General features: G+C 50.2%; 1 protein-coding gene across 3 annotated transcripts in view; it reads left to right on the top strand.

Moving 5' to 3' along the window:
• The window catches only part of LOC144728040 (uncharacterized), a 147,518-nt gene that overhangs the window by 89,620 nt on the left and 43,849 nt on the right, over window positions 1-14,049 (top strand). For all 3 annotated transcript variants that reach the window (XM_078607260.1, XM_078607261.1, XM_078607262.1), the window contains 3 exons: window positions 10,579-10,728; window positions 11,184-12,057; window positions 12,855-12,947. In XM_078607260.1, coding sequence (XP_078463386.1) covers window positions 10,579-10,728; window positions 11,184-12,057; window positions 12,855-12,947 — 1,117 coding nt within the window. The remainder of the gene's footprint in view (window positions 1-10,578; window positions 10,729-11,183; window positions 12,058-12,854; window positions 12,948-14,049) is intronic.

Genomic DNA, 14,049 nt, shown 5'->3' with positions numbered 1-14,049 from the left:
GAAAGGTTATTTTTTTTGATGACGTACACAAACGTCATCGGGAACGGGAAAGGGTTAATTGTCCACAGGCTCCAACAAAGATCGCTGTGTTGGTCCGTTGTCTATCGAACGCATCGACGATTGGTCTCGTTCACATTGTCGTTCGGTGCGATGTCCGACGTTTCTCTCTCCCTCCACATGCCCGGGAGCTCCTTTTTCGACAAGTAGCAGTCCGCGAAACGACGGACATGGAGCCAAACTTGCCGTGCGGCACAACCCGAAAACGCATCTGGGGAGAGGGCAGCTAGCAACCGCAAAAAAAAAACGCGGATGGTTTATTCCACAACTGAATAATTCCAGCAGGCACGGCTCGTCAGTGAGAATCTGACCCAGTGGTCGCTTATCCCCGGTCCATTTGTGTAGCAGCACGACCGATTTGCATGGCCGTTGAACTTTAAATTTAAGCGCTGGCTTCACGGCGCCGTTTAATTGAGCAGAAACGGGGGGACGACAACACCGCCATTTGACCAGCGGTCCCGTTCACCGGCTAGGGGATGCTGGAAGTGAACACACAACACTGTGTGAAGGGTGATGAAATGATTATAATAATACGCAGCAGCGGCGTGCAAACTGTAACGGTTGTTTCACGTTGCCAGGTACTCAGAAACCAAGTTTGCTTTGCCAGCACCGCATTTTTTTTTATTTGAATTCTCTCTCTTTTTTTATTTCAGTGCTGAATTAAAAGCAAAATTCGCAAAAGATGTAAATTAAACGGCAGCAAAAACAACAAGGAAATTGTCCGCCTGCATGAATGTTGTGCCTCACCATCGCCATAGCGACAGTCCTAGGGCCCTGTAAGGGAGACAATGGCAGCAGTAAGTAGGGGTAATTGTGAAATGTGAAACTACAAAGATTGGCCTTTGTTTCTTTATTTCATTATTTCCTCTTTGTTACCACTGTTGAGATGCCACTTGCTTGCTCGCGAGCCTGAGAGCAACACTTTTATTTGTTTTCTGCTTCTCGTTCTCTACGGGGTTTTCGTTTTGTTTTTAAGCCACTTGGTTGTGGCGTTTTTTGTTGTTGCTGTTGTTGACTAATCCAATCCGGGGGGTGGGGGTGGAGGCACAACAGAGGGCATTGTGGGTATTGTTTGCGCAGGGATGGGAGACGGATTCTTTTTGCTGTTCTTGCTTCCACATCTCCCTTTGCCCTAAGGGATGCAGAATCAGAATCGAAATATTTGTTCATACTGGGGGAGGAATCCGATCAGCTATAAAGCTCTTTTTTCCCATATGTCCAGTAGGGACACGGGGTCAGACCGTTACAACAACATAGAATACAAAAACACGAAATAACCCCAACCGAGTGAAAGCAAACACAATCAAAACTTTCTTTGTTTCTTTCGGTTAAGTCACGTCTAAAGATAAAATAATAAATTAAAATAATAGTATATTACGACGTTTCGATTGCAACACAAGATGATTGCTTGTGTTGCAATCGAAACGTCGTAATATACTATTATTTTAATTTATTATTTTATCTTTAGACGTGACTTAACCGAAAGAAACAAAGAATGATTCCTGCAGTCACGAAAGCTCCAAAATTAAGATTACAATCAAAACTCTTCATTTGTTTCTTCGCCTGTGAATAAATATAAAAGTCTGTGTTTTAGTCCATCAGCCTATTGGCTGAATGGACCAATATATGTGCTCAGAAGTAGGGCCATCGCCTGAAACGTCGCCTATTATATATTTCTATTATACACGAATGTGTTGAGGTTTAATTCGTCAATTGTGCTTGTGCAGCATCGCCAAATAATCTGATGTCATTGTGAGAGGGTCGAGGCTGATGCTGATGATGCTGACCCAGGCTGGGGCATGAGAGCTACTTCCCAAACATATTATTGTCCTATCACGGCAGATCACACTCGCCCTCGTCGATATGCCTACCTCTCCCCTCTCACCTCACTCTACTCTCCTCCACGCACTCTCCTACCTCTCCCCTCTCATCTCACTCCACTCCCCTCCATGGACTCCGCTACCTCTCCCCTCTCATCTCGCTCCACTCCCCTCCACGCACTCTCCTACGTCTCATCTCGCTCCACTCCCCTCCACGCACTCTCCTACCTCTCCCCTCTCATCTCACTCTACTCCCCTCCACGCACTCCCCTGCCTCTCCCCTCTCATTTCACTCCACTCCCCTCCACGCACTCTCCTACCTCTCCCCTTTCACCTGCCCCTGTTCAAGTCCTCCCTCTTCTCCTCTGCTTATATCTGCCTCTCTCTTCCTCTGAATATTGGACGCCACATAAATCCATTTATTGTGTGGTTCTATTGTTACAGCATTACCGTATTCACCAGAATACCAGGCACGACAGAAAGCAAGACGCATGCCAAACTTGTGGCTGGTGTTGCTAAACTTGTACAAATCTGGCCTCTCGCGTACGCACACCTTCCGGATTATAAGATGCAACTCAAACTTTTGGCTTTTAAATTGCAGTTTGTGGCTTATAATCCGCATAATACGATAATAGTCTAGATAATAGTCTGCACCCTAAGCTCGGCCCTGCGCAGGAGTCTTGATGAGAAGCGCTTCTGCACGTGACAGTTGTCTCTATCTTAAGATTTCGACTTGAAGCTTTCGTGACTGGAGGAATTCATACTCTTTGGGTCTTTCGGTAAAGTCACGTAGATAGAAAAATAATAATAATAAATCACGGCGTTTCGATCGCAACACAAGCAATCGTCCTCAGGTGAAATAGAAATAGTTTTTTTCCACCTGAGGACGATAGCTTGTGTTGCGATCGAAACGTCGTGATTTTTTTTTTATTTTTATATCTACGTGATTTTTTTTTATCTACAATTTCACCTGAGGACGATTGCTTGTGTTGCGATCGAAACGTCGTAATTTTTTTTATTGTTATATCTACGTGACTTTACAGAAAAACCCAAAGGGTATCGTAAGATGTGTTCACCCTCCTGCTGTCACTTGGGAGGAATAATTGCTTTGGGGCTAAGTTTGTCTTGAAAGCGATTTTATAAATAAATTTCCACGGAGCCTTCCGAGTTTACGAGCCTTAAAAGCGAAACATTCTTTCGCGCCGAAGATGCGCCGCTCGATTCGTCTGCCGCGTTCCTAAAGTTAGCGGTGGTTACCGGATTTTCCGGCACTATAGGACGCTCCGGAAAGTAGGACGCAGCCCAAGACGTGCGCCAGGTTCGTAGGGCAGCGCGCCAACCACCGTCCCACTGCTCCCCACATATATACAAGGACAAAGATCCCCCCCGTATAGCCTTAACAGACTGTTGGGGCAAGTGCTGTTACCGAACTCCTATGAAGGCCGGCGTGGCACACGAGGGGGTGGGTAGCCAGCACCACGCCTGACTGCCTTTGGCTGCCCAGTGCTGATGGTTACACATCACACCAGGTAGTCGTTTAAGGCCGAGTTAACCTAGGAGATGCCCCAGGACCGGTTCCAGATATTCATCACCCACGCTGACCGTGAGTGGGAATCGAACTCGGGTGCTGGGCTAATAGAGCGGCGCGTGAACCACTCCGCGACCGGATACAATAATAATCATTCGCGTCGACGTGGAGAATATAAATATCAGCACAAAGGAGCAGACAGTAAGTCGTTTCCTTCGCATAGATCGGTCTCTCCACATAGAGAGACGGATTTATGCGAAGGAGGTACGTTTTAGATTTGAAGCTTTCGTGACTGCAAGGATTCATACTCTTAGTTCTTTCGGTAAAGTCACGTAGGTAAACAAATTAAATTAAAATTGATAAAAAAATAAAACAATAAAAATCACGACGTTTCGGAGGCAACACAAGTCTCCGTCATCAGGTGGGAGCGTCACAGCCAGCTTTGCTGATGCAGAAAATCTGGCTGTGTTGCCTCCGAAACGTCGTGATTCTTATTGTTTTATTTGTATTCATTTTTATTTCATTTTTTTACCTACGTGACTTTACCGAAAGAACTAAGAGTAGCAGGTACGTTCTCTCGCGGATTAATTCTAAGACTTCGGTGTCAACGTTCTTGTGCCCAGTGTCAATGAAGTGAGACGTTTCGTGAATCACAGTTGGCGTTCTGGGGTTGGGTCACGTGGTTGTGATGATCCGACCGAGTTTGTGTCGTCAAGAACCCTACCACCACCTGACACGCGGCAAAACTCAAATTAAATTGTCACAAACGTTGAACGGCGGCGCCAATTATTATGATCATAATCGTCGATTCTGCTCGCTCACTCGTCCCGGTGAGCTGAGCCTTGTGCAAAATCTGGTGAGACGCACTGCTACGCACGCGCCTACCAGATTCTTCAACCCCCCACCCACCCGCTCACCCGCTCACCTACTCCCGACTTTATCTCTGACTTGGCAAGGAGAGACGTTGTTTTATATTTCACGCACACACAACGCCCACGAGACGTGTAGCAACTCGCTTCAATTGTCAATTGTCAATTGCCCCGCGGTTTTCCTTTTGTTTTGAAAGCGTCGCGAACTTTTCAGCCGTGACCGCGTCTCACGTCGCCAACTTGTTGCCATTAAAATTACTTTCTTTTTCGTTCTAATTTTCCTTCACCCCCCCCCCCCCCCAATTATCTTTCGTTCTAAATTTCCTTCCCCCCCCGCTCAATTATCTTCTTTTGTTATTACTTTCCTTACATCCCCCTCCCCAGTTATCTTTCTTATTTCGTTATAAGTTTCCTTCCCCTCCCCCAATTATCTTTCTTCAGTCGTTCTTATTTTCCTTCCAAACCCCCCCCCCCCTAATTATCTTCCTTCGTTCTTATTTTGCTTCCTCCCCAATTTTGTTTTCTTTCGTTCGTATTTTCTCCCCCTCCCCTCAGCAGCACGGCGATCGGGCGGGTGCTGCGTGCGGTGGGATAAAGTATGGGTAAATTTCGATTTAAAGCTTTCGTGACTGCAGGGATTCATCTTCTTGGTTCTTTCGGTAAAGTCACGTAGAAGGGAAATAATAAAATAATAAAAATAAAACATAATGAAATGTTTGATTTTTATTATTTTATTCGTCGTGAGAATTATTTTATTATGTTTAATTTTTATTATTTTATTATTTCCATTCTACGTGACTTTACCGAAAGAACCAAGAAGAAAAGTATGGGTACTCCGACCTCCTCCAAGGCATCTGGCCGGTGTGGAATTGTCGACCAAGTATAAAACCCCCGAGAGGAGCCATCTCCCTGTCTCTACGGCTCCCCCGAGTGAAGCCCCTTTCACCAGCAGCGGCACGAACGGGGCACTTGCGGGGCTGCTCCTTTAACCTTTTCCGAGTTAAAAGCGTTTTGTCTCGCCGGACTGACATGGCTGTACGAGATGTCTGGAAGCTGTAGGGATACTGCGTCTCAGTGTGGTGGGGTCTCATCCGACTTAAACAAAAACAAAACCTTTTATTGCCAAAGCAAGCAATTGCAGGGATGCCCCTTTTGCCTTAAAAAAGCAGTTTTTACTCTATCAATAATCGAGGTTTTTAGGGGTTAGATCGCATAAATATAAATTTATCGTTAAACCCACCACCACCTAGACGCAGCCAATTAGTAAGGTTTGTCACGTATAATACATGCCAATTAGTTACCTATTCAGCACTAACCGGTTGTGTTGGAGAGTAAATCCACAACATTTACAATTCGAGTTCGGCGTTTCGCCGGTAATTACAACCAGCATCATCAGGCGACAGCCACAGCGTTTCTATTTTCGTGGCGTAATTTTAAAGAACTAAAAAAATTAATTTGCTCGCCACGCCGCTCACCCAAAATTTGCCCCCCCCCCACCCCATTGGCCCTTGCGGCGGGATAAGCTACCACCACCCACCAAAGACAAAGATCCCCCGTATAGCCTCAACAGACTGTTGGGGCAAGTGCTGTTAGCGAGCGGCAGCACCTACGAGGATGGGGTAGCCAGCACCACACGCCCCGGCCACCTTTGTCTCCCTTGTGGCGATGTTTACTGCACACCGCTTCCAGGTACTCATTTGAGGCTGAGTCGACCTAGCGGGAGGCCCAGGACCTATTCAGATAATCGTCACTGGGCATTGGTGGCCGTGAGCGGGAATCGAACTCGGGCCGCCGGGTTCATAGCTCAGCGCGCTAACCGCTGCGCCACCGCTCCCTGACCCGCCCACCGTGACTCCGTCCCACCGCCACCCTCTCTCCACTGCTGCCCTTGACACTGCTCCCTCCCCTGCCCTCCCCGGCCTGCCCCTTCCCCTCCTCTGTCCTTCCCTCCACGACCCCTCCCATACGCCCCCACCCCTCCCCTCTCCAGCTGCCCCCTTTCTCCACCCTGCCCTCTCCTCCCCCACCCTGCCCCTACCCCTCCCCTCTCCTACCCTCCCATCTCCTCCCCTGTGCCCTCTCTCGCCCGCCCGCCCGCCCCCCTCCTCCCCCACCCCTGCCCTCCCCTCCCTGTGCTCCCAGCACCCCAAGCCACCACCACCTCTCTCTCAAAAAAAGAGAGAGAGGCCTTTGTTTTAACGGTCCGTGGAAAAAAAAAGTAGGGGGGGGAAAAAATGAAATAAAGCGGAGAAACGCCACTGATTGAGTCTTTCACAGTCGGCCCTCTGACACGCGCTGCGTTGATTTTTCCAGAAAAAAAATAATAATTTCGGGTAATTTTTGTGTGTTATTTCATTATTACTACGCGTATTATTTTAAGTAATTCTTTTTTTGCGCTCTCTTGCACTTATTTCACTTGGCTGCCAAGTTGCTACAGGGAGACTCTGTGCGTGCCGTGATGCTCTTCGAGAGCAACACCCCGCGACTCGCTTTAACGCGACAGTGTGCTTTGTGTGTTTCTGTTTATGCACGCTATGTGTTTACACGTGTGTGTGTGTATGTGGGGAGCGGTGGTGTAGCGGTTAGGGCGCTTCGCTACGAACCCAGCAACGCCAGTGTGACGATCATCTGAACCGGTTCTGGGCCTCTCCTAAGTCGACTCAGCCTCAAATTAGTACCTGGTGCAGTGTGTAAATATTGCTACTGGGAAGACAAAGGCGTTCGGGCGTCGTGTTGGCCACCCACCCCCTCGTGTACCGTTCCGGCCTTCATAGGTGCTCGCTAACAGCACTTGCCCTAACAGCGTGTTAAGGATGTGGGGAGTGGTGGGACAGTGGTTAGCGCCGCTGCGCTGCGAACCTGGCGACGCAAGTTCGATTCCCGATCACGACCGTGACGAATATAACCTCAAACGTTATAGGGTCCACCCTTCCCTAGGTCAACTCGGCCTTAAAAGAGTACCCAGTGCGATGTGTGTATAACATGAGCAAAGAAGAGACAAAGGCGGCCTGGGGTGTTTCTGGCCATGCACTCCATTGTACGCCGTGCCGGCCTTCGTAGGTGCTCGCGAACAGCACTTGCCCCAAGTCTGTTAAAGGCTATACGGGGGGATCTTTGTCTTTGTACATGTATATACACACTCATACATATGCACAGACATTCTAGATTTGAAGCTTTCGTGACTGCAAGCATTCATATTCTTAGGTTTTTTCGGTAAAGTCACGTAGGTAAAAAAAATTAAAATGATACAGCTATCGTGCTGTGACGGTTCCACCTGAAGACGGAAGCTTGTGTTGCCTCCGAAACGTCGTTATTTTTATTTTATTTGTATTTTACTTTTATTAATTTTAATTTTTTTACCTACGTGACTTTACCGAAAAAACCTAAGAATAAGCACAGACATGCGTGAGCGTACAAATGTAACCGACCAGGTGGCCCTGTGAGTATTGAATCCTGGTCGGGCAGGGGTGGGGGGTTGTCTCGGCACATCATCCCTCCAGGGTCGATAAAATATCCACCACTCTGTGTGGAGGTCAACAGTGGTTGGCCTATGGATAGGCTCGCCAACCCCCCCCCCCCCCCGTAGGAATGTGGAATATCCGTCAAGTTAGCTCCGGGCTATTCTATTCCTGCGCGTGGCAATATGTTCAAGAGATGAATGCAAATGTAGAGGTTTGCTAGCCAAGGCGAGAGGGCTTCATGACAGCGTTCCTCCTCCATCGAAGGAGCGCAGGCCACTCTGTGGGTCCTGAGTTTGTGTTGCCTCGCCACAATTTCACTCGTGTGGCAAATCTTTAATGTATTTTTTTGGGTCTCTGTGTGTCCCTTTGTACCTCTGTGTATCTTCATGGGTGTCTGTGTGTCTCTGTATGTCTCCGTGGATGTTCATGGGTCTCTACGGGTTGACTATTTGGTCCACGGTTTAGGTTTGCATGGCCACAATCGCACGACTATGACTTAATTTTTATGTTTTTATGAAGGTGATGTGCAGCATCTCCTTACAGATGGTCACTGCATCGCGCACTTTCAGATACACTTCTGCGGCCGTCTGGAACGCGCTTCCTTCCGATATTAGGAAGCCACTGGAGCTATGCGCTTTGAAATCTAGATTTAAAACTCATTTCTTTACAACTGTTTTTTTGTGTTCAGTTTGTTGTCCTTGCCCCCCGCCGCACCTCCTATTGGCACGGCTGGCTACGTACTGTGCGAAAGAAGTTCAACACACAGCATCAGCCTCCGATGAATTTTCTGATGCTGTTGATGGTTCCACCAGTGCTTTCGAGGAGGAGGAGGAATCGCGATCTAATGCGATGTTTGAATGAGGTGTTGATTCTGGACGTCCGCGTTGTGCCACTCTGTTACGCCGGCGATCTTGGGTGGGAGAGGGTGAGCACCTTTCCCACGGTGACCCCCCACCAGTACGGTGTGTTCATGTCGCCCTGAACACAAACCCCACGCCGGCATCTTGCCGACCACGGACGTCGTCAATCCGAAACCAGACGCGGTCGGTCGAGCTTGGGGCTGTGCGCGGGAGATGAGCGCCAAGTGCCTCGGCGCTCATGTTTGAGCAGGAAATCACTTTGGCTTTTGACCTCTGAGAAATGCGACGGAGAAACTGTCTGCGATTTCAAAGCCTTTTTTTTTCTCTCTCTCTTTAAATCTCATTCACAAATCTTTAAGCTCATAACGCGCAGCTTAGGACCCGCAGGAAAATTCACGCGGTGTGCTTAAACGACGAGAGACATTTGTGCGAACGGACTGATGCATCTAATTGTCGACTTAATGCGTCGACTCATGCTTATTCTTGAGCTGGCCATGCAGGCTTCAGATCGCACGAAGAAGGAACCTCGTTTTCCATTCCGTGGACGTTCTATGGAACGCTTTCACGCCGCTCCTGCAGCCACTAGAGGTCAGAGGTCGCAACCGGGTACCCGATACCTGTACCTTACCCGATACCCGGCTACCCGTACCCGGCCGGGTACGGGTACGGGTACCCATTTGCAACCCTGGTGCGGCCGGGTACGGGTACGGGTAAGGAATCAAAACCCGTTTGCGACCTCTGCTAGAGGTGCTATCAATCGCAACCCTGAATCATTGCACCGATCGCCCCTTCAGTGTGTCATTTGCATCTTCGAGAGCTGGGCTGTCATCCGACTACTCAAGTCATTGACTCCTCGACCGACTAATGGTTCCATTTGCCCGATAGCGCGGAAATATTTGAAAAACAGAACACAAGTGTCCACCTCTTGTGCCGCTGGATGGGAGGTGACGCGGCGGGGGGGGGGGGGGGTTTGATGACGTTATTGGTGTCATCGGACTCTTCACGTGTCTCATTTTCGGGCGGCAGGATGTGGTGGTGGGGGGGAGGGAGGGCGGCTGTAATCTTTAAGGGGCCAGAGTATTCCACCACGTAATTAACTCGCCTCCAAACAGTTACGACTGCTGTTGTTTCCCGCACCACCGATTTTAGCACGGCTGGCTGCGTGTGGTGCGAAAGAAGTTCAAACGTACATACGTTGTCAGAGACGAGTATGGAGGTAGCCTGCGGTAGTTTGAGAGTTGGGGGGGGGGGCGATGTTGCGATGTTGCACACACGCGTTGTTTTCAGCGAGCCACGATGCGTTGATCGGATGGTTTGACTCTATCGCACACGAACGACCGCATGCACCGGTTCAACATCCATTCACATACGAAGCGCACGTTGGGCCAGAGCTTGAGTCCTGCTGCTGTCATATCTCGCGTGGATTGTCCAGCTCCTACCTCCTGCACTCCATGGAACTCGGGGTAAAGCCGCGAGTTGGGGCGATTCACGATCGGTCACTCATCGATTCACTCCAGTCGCTCGCTCGCTCACTCACCGGGCAGTTGGTCACCTCCTGGTCACTCTCTTATCGCCACTACCGTGACATCGCACCCTGCAAGTTGCAGGGTGGGGTGTCCCGTTCACCGCTGCATCTTTAAATGCGCAAGCGTGCTCGACGTTCTTTTTATTTAGAGAGTTGTAGCGCCATTGGTTTTAAAGACATTGTACTCACCGCAGAGAACCCGTAGCAACACGACTGCACTCCATGATAGATGGCGTCAGACTGTGCCACACGGCCTCCTACATGGCCTCGTGGGAGCCTTGGTACTGATAAAGTTATTTGACTTGTTCTTCCAGATTCATTCCGATGACGTACATATGTACGTCATCAGAACGGGAATAGGGTTAGTCGAGTTGACCGACTGACCGTCGCGGCTCTCATCTCAACCGCGTCGAGAAAGAAAAAAATTCAAACCCAAACCCATGTGCCCCGTTCACCAGGGCGGCGGCGTGGGAAACAGCCGGGTTGTGCCAGCGTCGCCACCTCCGCGAGAGGACCCGGTCCCCACGGCGGAGCGGGACACGCTGATGGAGTGGAGCCCCGGACACGCGCGCACCACGGAGGAAACTCGCGGCAGCCCCACCGCGGAGGTGAGGACACTTCCGGGGGGAGAAACCACGTGCTCCCACACGCAAGGGATTTGCCAACTGCCTTCTATCCTTGCTCTCCATCATCCCCTCGCTCTTCCTCCCTCCCTCTCTCTCTCTCGACATCTCTCCTTCCTTTTTCTCTTCCTTTTCCATACCGTGCCAAAGTCTTCGTCCTCCACTCTGGCCTAGTTATTACACGGGAGACGGAGCCTCCTGCAGCCAGGCTCTACTACAGAGATGGAGCGATGAAATTGGCTCGTGTGCAGTAGCCGAGATGGATTTTCGCATCGCGTGACATTGAGAAATCGCATCAGCTTGCGGGGGGCCTTCATCCAGCAGTGGATAGATGTTTTCTGCTGTTCATCGTAATGACGACTTCGACGATGGTGGCATTGAAACGGGTAAATAATCGACGTTGCCGTGGTGATTTACTTTCACGCCTCTGACGCGCGCAGGCGAAACGCGGTTCCCCTCGCGGAGGCCTGGACGCGGAGCGAGCCCCACGGTGGAGCTCTGCCGCGGAGCCACGGTCGTGCGGGGACGTGGAGCTCAAGATGCAGCACCTGCTGGTCGGCCGCTGGTCCCCGGACGGCAGAGGCCCCGTGGTGGAGGTTCCGTCGGCGGAGAACGGCTCCGACCAGCCCACGCCGTTCGACGCTGGCGGTGCCAGCGGCGGCGGGAGCAACGGAGGAGGCGGTGATCCGCGCAAGCGAGTGTTCCACGCCGATTCTTCTTCGGAGGAGGAGGAGGGCGCCTACTCAGCCTCCGAGGCCAAGAGAAGGAGTCCTCCTCTTCCTCCTCCTGCTCTTCCTCTGTCGCCGCGCCTCCGCTCCGTCAGGAACCCCAGGGCGGAAGAGAAAGACGGTTGCGGGCTGCCGAGCCCTGTCGCGGAGGAGAGGTGGCGCACCGTTGCGGGAGGAGGCCTCCTCGCGGAGGAGCTGGGAGGCAGAGGTCCCGTTGCAGAGGAGCGGTGGCCGCGTGGCAGGGTTCTAGTTGTAGAGGAGCACGCGGACGGAGGCCCCGTCGCGGAGGAGCGGTGGCCACACGCCAGAGAGCTCCTCGCGGAGGAGCCTGAGGACGGAGGCCCCGTCGCGGAGGAGCGGTGGCCGCGTGGCAGAGGTCCCGTCGTGGAGGAGCCGGCGGACGGAGGCGCCGTCGCGGACGAGCGAGCCGAGGATGGGAACTCCGCCGCCGCCGCTGCCGCGGCCGCTGTCGCTGCTGCTGGCGCTGTGTCTGGAACTCCGGAACGTCGCAAAACCTGCCTGGCCGACGTGGTCGACTCGTTAAAGCAGCGCAAGCTGGAGGCTCTGTCCAGGTCGGAGCAAGACGGTGAGCGTGCACACGCCGCTGTGGAGCGTCGTTCTTGTGATTTTGGGCGTTTTTACAGCTGAGGTTGAAAAACAAGCAACTTAAAATGCCAGTCGGAATATCGGTCGCGAGAGGCTGTGTGTGGGGAAAATGCACAAACGATGAATCGTAATTGTCTAGAGCATTGGCTCTCAGAGCTACAAGACGCCACCGGTTGGGAGATGTTAACTACCTCGCCTGGTATACAGGAGGTCGTGGGTTCGATCCCAATCCCCATGGTCGCGTGGATTTTTCCCCGGGTCCTCCTGTTTTTCCCTCCACATTTAGAATCAAAATGCGTTTAAAGTATTTGGCTGATATACCTTTTCCACATCATGATAAGCCACTTAGTTGAGTTACCATTTGTGGCCAGGTCACTTCTGAGAAAAATCTATGAAGTTCAGTGTGCCTTACCTGATAAAAGAAAAATTGTTACATAGTTAGTACGTCTTTTCTCTGAAAGTAAAAAAAAAAATGCCAACGCTGTTTCGACCGCCATGCGATATACATTTCTTCGTTGCAGGGTGGGTGGGAAATTTGCATCGCCCCGAGTGTGGATAAAAAGGTCGCTAAGAAACTGAACTCTTCAGAAAATGGTCCTGCGACATCCGCTTCTGTGGGCCGTTCTCTAACGCACGGGGGGGGGGGGGGGGGGGCGGGGAGGGACGAACGGTCACCTTGTCTCTGGTGACGAGAGGGAAGAATAATTTTGGTTAAAGTTCATATGAATATGAATTAAAGTGCATATGTTTGTCCGTCTGTGATTTACCGCGAGGTAGGTTGCCCAGCGTCTGAGCAGAGGGCCGTGCCGATGAAGGTGAAGTCGTTTGTTCCTTTGGCGCCTGCTGGAGATGTCCAGGAGCAGCTGCAGGGTGAGTGCGGTGCAGAGTCACGGCCACGTACGGCCTCCGTCAGCCGGTTGTCGGTCGTAACCTTTTCTTTTTTATTTCAAAGAAATCGCCAAACCCAGGAAGCGACTTTTACCGCCCAGGATAAGCCTTTTAATGTAAAATTTCGATGTAAAGCTTTCGTGACTGCAGGGATTCATCTTCTTGGTTCTTTCGGTAAAGTCACGTAGAAGGGAAATAATAAAATAATAAAAATAGAGCATAATACAATTATTATTTTATTTTATTATGCGTTATTTTTGTTATTTTATTATTTAATAATAAAATTATAACAAATAAACCATAATAAAATAATTATTTTATTTTATTATGTTTTCTTATTATTATTTTATTATTTCCCTTGTACGTAATCGTTTAGAATTAGAAGACGTCTCTTCCCCCCCCTTCTTCTGGTTTTTAAAGGGGCAAGTTCAAAATGATCTTCGGGAAGACGGCCCTCCGTCGTGCCGTATGCTCCCAAAGATAAAACATTCTTATTAATTTTTTTGCCAAATGACGCAACCGGTGGATATTGTATCGTTGTTGAAATTGCTTTAGCAGTGCGGAGAACATGGTGCGTAACGTCCTTTAATTATCCATAATAATCCACGAAAGCCTCGCTGAGTCTCAAGACTCATTTTCAGGAGCGGTCCTGCACCGGGACGTTTGGCCAAATGCTTTTAGTGATCCACCAACCCTGCTTGCTGGCGCGTGGATCGCATCCGTGCGCCGCCTCCTTGCTCTGCATCATTATTACAACTGCTTGAACAATGCAGAGTATACGGTTACAACGTCCTTTCATTTACCCATGGCTTGAGCTGATGTAGATATACAGATGTGCTATGACGATTCGGTCATTCCCGAGAAACGTCACCTATTTTGCAGTGGACATTGTGTTGTTGACAAAGGTGTTCAAGTGTTTCATTAGCACTTTCCCGATCGATCACTCACCGATTCACTCCAGTGCCGCACGGATTCGGAAGACAAACCGATGACGTACGCGTACGTGCGTGTACGTGCGCGCACGTACGTCATCCAAGTGGGGAAGGGTTGACACGAAGCATGATTTAGTTCCGTCCGGCGTTGG

This window comes from Lampetra planeri, chromosome 27 (assembly GCF_965212315.1).
Source record: "Lampetra planeri chromosome 27, kcLamPlan1.2.h2, whole genome shotgun sequence".
In the NCBI taxonomy this organism is placed as follows: Eukaryota; Metazoa; Chordata; class Hyperoartia; order Petromyzontiformes; family Petromyzontidae; genus Lampetra; species Lampetra planeri.
The sequence above is the reverse complement of the archived record's forward strand: the minus strand, read 5'-3'. Positions and strand labels throughout refer to the sequence as shown.